The sequence below is a fragment of the Anneissia japonica genome, unplaced genomic scaffold (assembly GCF_011630105.1).
Source record: "Anneissia japonica isolate Jap-2015-1 unplaced genomic scaffold, ASM1163010v1 scaffold288033_len957474_cov176, whole genome shotgun sequence".
In the NCBI taxonomy this organism is placed as follows: domain Eukaryota; kingdom Metazoa; phylum Echinodermata; class Crinoidea; order Comatulida; family Comatulidae; genus Anneissia; species Anneissia japonica.
Window position 1 is genome coordinate 350,626 of NW_022715491.1, and position 10,680 is coordinate 361,305.

Genomic DNA, 10,680 nt, shown 5'->3' on the forward strand with positions numbered 1-10,680 from the left:
AGACAGTAGGATCCCTAATGATCAGCTTCGGCTGGATGGACCACCCACATTGAAGATTTTTATTATTTTGCAAACACATTTTTAAAATGAATATTTGCATGCAATATTATTAGGTCTACATAAATCGTCATCTGGATTTCGTTAGGGTGCATAGGTTACATGTTTATTCATGAATGTATAATGAAGCTATATTATGGTAATTCCCTGCACTGATTACAAGTAGCAGTTAGGCCTACGTGTTAATTCTAGAATGGCTGATACTTGCTGTGAACAGTTACAGGTAGCAGTTGCATCGTGTTATTTCTAGACTAACAGTCGACCAAGCACATATTGCTCATTATAATAGACATATTAAAGGTGTTCAGTTAAGAACAAACGAGGAAGGAGGATATTTTAAATCTAAAAAGAGCAGGCTTTATTTACACACAAGACTCAAAGGTAGGTGTTGAAAGGGCCGAAGGCCGAAGCCGGAGGTGGGTATGAGTGGAGGATGTCCCCTCCTCCTAAAACAAGATTATTTTTTTTAATTGGGACTTCTAGATGGCCGGAAATGGCTGGGATGGGATAACTAGGCCTATTTTTTTTTTTTTTTTTTTGGTCCGACTGCCCGACGAGCTTTGGCCGATGGGCGGGCTTGATGGGGTGGGGCTTACACAAAGTTGATTGCAGGCTTAGTTGCAGTTGTAGACCTGTACTATTATCAGTCTTAGGCATAAAAAATGACAGTAGAATCATTAAACAATTATTGGGTGGTTTGAAGGTAGGCCTATTTGTGAGTATTAACGAGCAACATAATTGACAAAAACGATTGTAGACTAATGTATCGTGTCCCTAAGTTGTAAGAGGCCATGTAGACAGATCGAATCCAGAGCCTTTTCGCTCCATGATCAGACATCAATTATAAGGGTTATGTTATCATAACTTTTGTCTGACATCTAACTAGCGCTTTTCTTCCCGAAGTGTAAAAATAGTACAAATTCTCTTTGAAAAGTGCTGATATGTCAAAATTTGGTGTGACGATTAAGGTTAATTGTTATTAGACCACCGGTAGCTGTGGCTCACACACACTATGTGCCCAGCCATTAATACATTACGGGTAACTTCCGACAGATTGTCTCTGTCGGTTTTTCTGAATCAAAACAAATAACACGTCCATCTAAAGTACATTAAACTGAAGACTCCACTTAGGCCTATAAAGACGTTTGACGGCTAAAAAAAGTTTTAATATCGGTTTCTCATCAATGTCGGACGAGGTCACCCTCATAGAACGAGAGCTCTCAGTATGGATTTCAATAGACGTACGGTAAGTCTAAACTAGATTAATTTGCACTGTACTTGGTGTACACTTTTTATAAGAATATTGAGGCTGAAATGTACTCCTTAAAAATAAGAACAAAATAAGAAAAAATTGATGCTGGTAAAATGTCAGTGAGGTTATTAATTTTTTTTTAAATAGAAAAACCAAACAAATCTTAAATGTACCTGTACCTTATAAGGTGCGGTAGGTATGACTTACGTAAACCCTCTATAAACAATACAGATATTATAATGCTGTACAAATTGTCTATCTTTGAAACAGTGTGTAAAACAAGAAAATAAGAATATTTCGAGCCTGAAAGCGGCAAAATAAGAACGCAGAGCCTGGGCAAAAAATTACTGGTTCTTATAAAACAATCATCACAATTCCATTCCATCATACCGGTACCTCTTCCGCGTACGTATTTCCTATAATCATCCAGAACTGTTTTGCCATCGGCCCTAACATGGAATATACAAAACAAAAAAATCTTACCACGTTTAGAATAATATTTATAAGAAGCCTATTTGCACATCAATCGCATATTCATTCTCAAACATCCTATTGAAGGCAATTGTTTTCATTCTCATGTGTATCAGCATTAATGTACGATGCACCCACGTGAAACAGAGATATGTCTACTTGGATTTGACCTGCTGTTCAAAAATGATTATTGTGAGGTAAAACGTGATTCTATGTTTCTTTTCTTATTAGAACGTTGTCCTGACAATTTTAAATTAAATAATAAAATAAAAAATCAATTATGGCCTCACAATTGTCATTTCGGAGTTGCAATACATAATATTCTATTTACGATTAAAAACGGTCTATTATTTATAGTATGGATTAAAGGTGACAATGTTATAATAAAGAACAATATATACAATCAATTATGGCCTCACAATTGTCAATTCGGAGTTAAAATACACATATTCTATTTACGATTAATTCTGCTAATGTGCAAAACGCATATGAGGTGCATGAAACGGTGTATTGTTTATAGTATGGATTAAAGGACGAATGATTCAACCATTAATCTTTGTACTTTTTTAGACTCGGGAAGAATGATAGTGCTACTTTTATTGCTGCTTCGTTCGTTCTCTTCTTTATAGGCTGCTACGTCTCCCATAAGCCAGTGATGACGGGCCTTTTTGTTAAAAAGGGGAGACTTGAAAAATGTAAATGTTTTGTTCTCGAAGTAAATTCAATAACTACCTTATGCTTACAATGGAACTTACAAGCGTAAATGCATTTCAGATGAGAGTCAAACAAATACAAACAACTGACCTTTGAACACCATACACATAATTTTATTCTATATACACACTGTCACACATTGTTATATTCACAATTATTATAATCATTTATTCTTTTGGGGATCGTTCTTTAAAAGGAATAAAATAAAATACTGCATTTGAAATAAAAAATATTATTCAAGAAAGCTATAAGAATTATGGACATTTTTGAAACGTTTATCATTGTTAAATTAAAAATCTTTCAATAAAATACAATCGCCACATCGCTTAAAGAAGCGAAAATGGACTTTTGGCATAAAATGGTTGATATACATACTTAAAAGAAATGATGTATCATCAAATTTATCTATTAAAAAAAAGTAAAACTGATTTGATTTTTAAACAATTGGGAATTTAACATTGGATGGCTTTCTATATTATACTGTGTTCCAAATATTTTTTTAATGTGCAGTACGAATACCAACAATATTTATTATTAATTTTCCATAATTTGTTTATTTCTGAAAATCCTGGACTGAATGGGTTAGTTACAACATGGAGGAAGAAAATATTATTTTCTTCCTCCATGGTTACAATAAACTTTGAATGCATTAGTCAAATAATTAAAAGAAATACAGTGTACACTCCATTTCAAGACCCCTCTAAATCAAGACCACTTTTTCGAAAAACCAAATTACAATCTTCAATCTATAAACACTAAGTTAACCCTCTATGTCGAGACCAAACCCCAAAACCACTCCAAATATTCAGGTCCCAAGGATGGTCTCAAATTAGAGGGCTGTAGATGGAAATATTGTGATTGTATTAAACATTGAACAAACAACATTAATTCAGGAATCCAACAGATATAATGGATCTTACGTCAAGCACCCCACTTGACACCCCAGAAAGCTCTATTGCATCAAACATCATATAACTATTTGTAAAGATGCTTCATTGAATATTTTTTAATTATATAAAGAACTCGTTCGTTAATGGCAACAGCGCACTTTTTTCTCTCTCCAAAAATGTGTTATTTTGCAAATCAAGCAATTACTTTCATTCAACTATTAAACGTCTAGAATATATCCCACGTCACCAACAATTTATTGACTTAAAACCAACCCACGCGAATAGATTTTCACATGACCTGAAATCAGTGGACAAACTATATTTCTCTAACTGCATTTTGTGATCTACTCTTTTTCATTTCTTTCATCATAAACCAAGGTTAGATTGAACTTCAAAATAGTATTATGTTTACTGGAAACCAGTTCAATGCATTTAAAAACAACCACACACATGTTTAAAAATCATGTTTAAGTTTGGCACAGGAATAATTAATTGCTGTAAATAGATATATTGGCTAAATTTGATGACTCCTTTAGTGGTTTTGGAGACCAAATTCTATTTAAAAATTATAAATATAACTATTTCATTCTCATATATAAAAACTATGTTTAAACATGGATAAAAACAATAAAATAATTGAGTACATTAAAAACAAAATGAAATTAATTCTTAAGCTTGTGTATTTTATCCACATTTCCCTGAGTCACATTAATCATTAGATTATACAAGATAATGGTCAAATTGGTCGCTCAAAGTACTGTGGCGGCATTGTTTCTTAAAATGCAGCAATTACACAACAAAGCTGTTTTTGCTAATGTTCTTAAGAAACTTAAAAACTTACGTAGAAAACCAAAATCGATGGAATTGACTTAAAATAAAATTTTCAGTGGTTTTTTGTTTTTTTTAAAATTTCATCATAGTTGAAAAGGTCTTTTGAATAAAAGCTAACTGTAATTAGTGGTATGATAAAAAACATTTTATTTGTTTTGAGCTGATAAACTTGTAATAAAATTTCATTTTTTTTTAATTATTTGATAATTAAGTTGCATAGGTTCTTAAATTAGTTGGTAATGAATTCCAAGATTTTCGTAGTAAAACTCATTGACAGTTAGTAACGTATTTCATTCCTAAATGAGCTATTCAACATTAATATTACATTTTCTCTCCATCGCTGACATTTCTTGTTATTGGTAAACAGTAAGTAAGCAAAATTTGATTCCCGCCCACCGACCCAAAGAACTTTTCAATGGCAGAATTGTTGCTTTGTGTGTAAATATTCGGAAATTTAACAAATACTTTTACATTCCCTATCCTGAGATATTTAATATGACTAATAATTGTCGTCAGGAGTTGATATAAAAGTTTGTGCTGCGGATATAATTACTGGTAAGATCGTAAACCGTGAAGCTTATGCCAACCGCAATCGGCCCCTTTATCCAGTTCATACTAAGACCTTTGTAGAGCCCTCCTATTACACCCCCCTCCTGAATGATAAATTTCGCAGTGTTTATGATACTCTCGTAACTGTACGTTGTGATTCCAGCCGTCTGCATACGTCTACGGACTACATCTAAGGGATAGGAAGCCGACTGTCCACAGAGGCCAGCGAAAGCACCGAATAGTAACCTTTCTTGGGGATTGGGATCTGCTCCTTGGTTACGATCTGTAAAAAAAAAAAAATTTTAATATTTTACAGTCAAGCTGTCACTAAGAATGCTACATTTCACCTTTCTATTTTCGTTAAAGTTTAACTAAAATTATGAAGTACCACAAAAATAATGCTGAAAAGTACTTAAAAAAATTTACAAACTTAAGCCGGCACACATGCGCCGGGGGTTCATCAGCAGGGACGATTCCACGGAGAACGCAATGCGATGAATCAAATACAATGAATAATTTTTAATGGTGATCCATTCAGACAGCAACCTACAATCATCGGACGGCTGCACATCGCCAAGCGCTCGCAAGATGGCAGAGATGGATTCGTTGTAAGTAGCAAGCTGCTCGGGCTAGGCTGGTGGAAGTCCCCCAGTGAGTTGCGAGATGTTGGCAGCGCTGTTTCAAAAAAATTCCAATAAAATTGTCTATACATTATGGAACCAGATGAAATTCTTTGAGAATATTTTAACGATTTTATGGATATATTTCCCTATGCTACTGGTTTGATTTGAACAAAATAAATAAATTTCTCTTACCTGCATACATTCCCTTGAGAGTTTCATATATGAAGAAAGAGATGCCCCCATAGGGTATTACACCTAGAATGGTTGGCGTGAAACCGCGGTAGAACGTCCGAACCCCCTCTTCTCGGAAGATTTTTGTAAAGATGTTCAGAAGACCTTTATACCTATAATAAAGACATGAGAGTGCCATTTCAAGATGTTTGTAATTTTGGAATAAAATAAATTAGGATAGAGATATATAGGAATAAAAAAATGAAATAATAAATAAAAAAATAAGTTTGGTATAAAGCCTTACTAAAAATAATAATATTTTTGAAGGGAAAATCTGGTGTTGCAGGATTTGAACCCAGAGCCGTGGAATAGCAAGGCAAGCTACAGCTCCCCTCCACTTTCATTACCATTTTTCATTTGACCTTTCTTCCTAAAAGTTAATCATCTCTTCCTTAGAATATTATGTACCATTCTACTAAATGTTATAATGATCTATTTCTTAGTTTTTGCATAATCTTGCTAACAGACAGGAGTGAATACTTAACCTCCTTGACGGAGGTAATTATGAACTAAAAAGGTTTTCTTTTCTTTTTATCCTAAATAATATTACATAATGTACCTCTTTTTATGCGTAATTGCCATTCTTGCACGAACCATGTCCAGCGGATAAGTGCACGATGCGGCGGTCACACCAGCTAATGAGCCAGCAAGAAATCGGTAGGGAGGAGATAACACCCTGTATCATTTGAGAAAAAAAAATATAGAAGAACTTTATAAATGATTGAACACAATTAAAGTAAACCCAAAATTAAGTTACAGAATCTTCTGTAAATTTTGATTTCCATACAACCACTACATGTTATCGCCAACAGCTTTCGGTGATGATTGGTCGGTTGAATCGAAGAGCCTTCCCGATTGCGTCGGGGACTGCTACGCTATACAACAATTGTGCTGAAGACACATGTAGCAATTTTATGGAAACCAGGCCCAAGACACCCACTGAAAACTACTTAGTCAAAATTAAGGTCCGTCCAGAATATCATACACATTTTTTTTACAAAAATGTGACATTTCTAAATATGGTCATGGTGACATCACATCATGACCATATATAGGTACATCATGACTATATATGGGCACACAATGCTCTTTTGTCAAAGAAAATTATTAGGAAATAGATATACTCTTTTATTTTGCGAAATAATACTTTGTACTCTATGTTGTATATAAAACTATATTTTATAAATACCAGGCGAGTCCGAAATAAAGTAAAAAAAAAACCAACATTAGACACACTTACTTGTCACCGTCTGGTAATAATAATTTTTTATATTGCTCATGAGATGCATACTGTATTGCTGCATATGGAATGATTCGAGCCATTGTGGCCGAGTTACCACGCCATAAACGAATGAATCCTTCATTTCTATACGTCTTGATTAGGACTCGTATTGCTTCACGTGCCGAAAACTGGAGTTGCGAAGCTAAAAAATGAAGATAGACACATACATGAAACACATTTAATATTAATAAATAAACATCATAATGTTTCCATGCTTCCTGATCCTGGGATGTAGTTATAAATATAGATTTTATAATGAACATACATAATAAAATTGGCAAAAATTGTCAGTTTAAAACCCTTACTTTGGAAAATGATTTTTGTTCTGTCAAGGGGTGCTATTGTGGTCTTGGCAACTACACCAGCGAGGGCGCCAGATGTAAGAGACGACAACACAGTCTTGAAATTGCTGGTTGCCTTGAGAATAAAGATGAATGTGTATAAAAATATTAATTCAATCATAAAATTTCAATAAATGCTTTATCTTGATCATCCATATGTTCACCTTCAGAAGAGTAGTGAATCCAGCAATTTCTGAGGGTCGGACCAAAGGGGGAAACTAAAGCCTCAGTCCAGTTCCTGGAATACAAAATCTATGGAAGGGTTCACAAGAAGAGTTTTTATGGATTAATATGGCTCAAATTGTGCTTTTAGACCAAAATATTACGGATTGGCAATCAAAATGAATTAGACAAATTATTATTTATCAATGATATTAATCTTGCTTGTAAACATATTGATATGATAATGTATGCTGATGATACAAATGTGTTTTATAGTCATAGTAATGTACAACAAGCATATGTTGTTATGAACCAGAAATTATCAATACTTTATAATTGGTTTACTGTTAATAAGCTTATGCTAAATATAAACAAATCAAAATACATTGTTTTTAAAGCTAGAAATAAAGTGGTTAACACTGTTAACGTAAATTTAAGAATTGGAAATGAAACAATCGCAAGAGCAACCGAAGTCAAATTCTTAGGCCTTTTTTTGGATGAAGCTCTGACATTTAATTATCATGTAAATGAAATTGCAACGAATGTTTCAAGGGTCATTGGTGTTCTTAACAAGATAAAACCAATATTATCAAGTAAAATAATGTTAACAATATACAATGCACTTATACTTCCTAGATTAACTTATGAAATTACATCATGGGGTACCATGTCTGCTAGTAATTTAAATCATTTGTACATACTCCAAAAAATGGCATTAAGAAATATCTGTCATGTTGACCGCTTGCATCCTTCACATCCTTTATTTATTATTACTCAAACATTAAATGTTTTGGATCTTTACTTAAAAAACTGTGCCATATTTATGTACCAATATTATAAGAATCTACTGCCTGTATCATTTAACAACCTATTTAAGACATTTGAATCATTCCATAACTATAGCACTAGAAATCGAAATAACATATGCCCTAAAAAAAAAAACGCACAAGCGTAGGGCAACAATCTATATCTTATCAAGGGGCAAAAATTTGGAATAATTTAAATGATGAATTAAAAGAGTCAGACTCAATAAGCAAATTTAAAAAGCAATTGTCTCAGTATCTTACAGAAAAACATAAAAATAAATGTTAACTATGATAGGTCCATATATTTTTTTTGTTATTTCTTGATGTTATACTCTTTATAATTTTGTATATTGTGTTTATATGTATTAATTAATTTTTTTTTTTTTCAGGGTTACATATTTAAAGCATTTTTCTTGCTTATTTTGTAACCTATTCCTTTATCCACTACCTTTGTATTTCTTTTGCTGATAATTGTATTGTTTGATATTGGAATAAAATTATTACTGAATTATTGAATTATTATTTTATAGTTGATCCGAGAGGTGTTTTTTTTTTTTTTTTTTTGGGGGGGGGTGCCACCACTGCTTCAAAATCCCAGATTTGTGGGTTCAAATCACTTCAGAATTGTTCTTTTTATTTTTTCAGTCTTGTTTCCCTACAAGTACAGTAGGCCTATACATTAGATACAATTCAACAGCACTAATTTCTCATAAAAAGATAACTAAGCACTTTGATAACAGTTCCAGATCCAGGAATTCAAATTTAGAGGGGGCCTAGGGGGAGATTTTCACAGATAGAGTGTCAACCCACCTAAGCCCCATGATGGCTGGGGTTGAGGTAAGAAAAATTATGATTACGCACCTCTAGATGGCCGGAAATGGCACTCTCAGACTTACATTTAAATATATTTTTTTTTTCTCTATTTTTAAAAAACAATTGATATTAAAGTTTAGGGTGGAGGGGCCATTGAAGCAGAGCGAATGTTTCCCTTCCCCATGCGCTCATAGTTACAAAATATCTGCACATAAAATGAATTCCCAGTCATGCTTACTTTTTCAGGTTGTTTTTGCATTTTCGCTTGCTCATCTTTTGATATTGAAATGTTGCATAGATGATGATGATCCTCCTGGATCAAAGTTATCGGGTGACCTTTCTCATCGAGACCACTATCTTTAACTAACATCGTCCCCTTCCTTTCTCATATCATTTAACATGACCTACTGCAGGAAAAAAAAAAAAAAAAAAAGAAACAAAAATTTACAAGATACTCGGGCCTATTACTACTAACTAGAAGTTGTTATCACATCACAGGATCAGGGCCTATTATGTAATGTACGCTTAGCCTAAGATAGTAGTAGTAAGCCCTGCCAGCTCCAAATGAACTGGCTGAGCATCTAATCACACCCATAATGTAACGTTTGTTTAGTTGCGCGGAACGGATGACACCTCAAAACTCAAATTTGCGTGGAATATCACTAGGAAATAGCTGCGGAGAATTGTAATTACTGCATAATACATTGGTCATATTAAGAAAAGCCTAATTTCTGGCTAAATTTGCGTGGAAATTGGCCCTTTTTATCCGATATGCGCCGACAGATTTCTAGGCCAAATATTTGCGCTGAGGATAAAGCCTAGGCCTATTTCCTGCACAGGTTTTTTGAAAGTCTGGGTCACCAAATATATTTTTTCTTGCATGTTTTAGTTTCTTTTTATCCGATATACGCCAACAGATTTCTATACCAAATTTTGCAGATGAGGATATAGCCAGGCCTATCTCGCACAGGCCTTTTACTTTTACAGTCAGAGTGTGGGTCACCAAGTTTATTTTTCCTGCACATGTTTTTGATTCTTTTTCTGTGTTACGTCTGTTGCCCGTGTCATGCACACTTAAGTATTTTTTATTCCTCAATGTCAAGTCCCAACTGAGGGACCCTTTCGAGTACTCAACGTAAACGTAAACATCGACTCAAGCAAAACTCATTGCCAAACCAATTCAACTAGAAATTTTACTCAATGTAGGTCTAGGCCTACAGTAGAAGGACCTGTCATGTTTGTCTGGGAAACTGTGGCGTATGTTGGTTTGGGAAACAGGGCCCACACCCCTCCAAATATTACTCGCGCCCCCACACCCACCCCCAATCATCAGGTAGTTAAAAATCACTTAAAATTACCTTATTTTGCAAATTAGCACCCCTCAAATAAACGCCACCCCCCCCCCGACCCAATCAGCACCCCATTTCAAGATATCTCGATAGTCGATACGCCACTGCTGGGAGGATGACCATGCAAGAAAAATGCGAGGCAAATTCAAAGACTGGCCACGACGGTCCTACTAAATACCACACGGAACCACTCGCGACCACACGGGACCGCTCGCGACCACACGGGTGCAAAAATGATAAAAATATTACCACACGAGAGTAGAAAACTACTTAATAATCAATAGAAACCAACTTTTAGTACGGTAATTA

General features: G+C 34.3%; 1 protein-coding gene across 1 annotated transcript; it reads right to left on the bottom strand.

The window, feature by feature from the left end:
* Positions 1–2,584: 2,584 nt before the first annotated feature.
* Positions 2,585–9,453, bottom strand: LOC117109264 (mitochondrial coenzyme A transporter SLC25A42-like). Its single transcript, XM_033251536.1, has 6 exons — positions 9,261–9,453; positions 7,206–7,317; positions 6,859–7,042; positions 6,178–6,294; positions 5,580–5,731; positions 2,585–5,047 (listed from the first exon to the last, which is right to left on the bottom strand). The coding sequence occupies exons 1-6, from the start codon at positions 9,390–9,392 to the stop codon at positions 4,728–4,730; spliced, it is 1,017 nt and encodes a 338-aa protein (XP_033107427.1). The 5' UTR covers positions 9,393–9,453; the 3' UTR covers positions 2,585–4,727.
* Between the last annotated feature and the right edge of the window lie 1,227 nt (positions 9,454–10,680).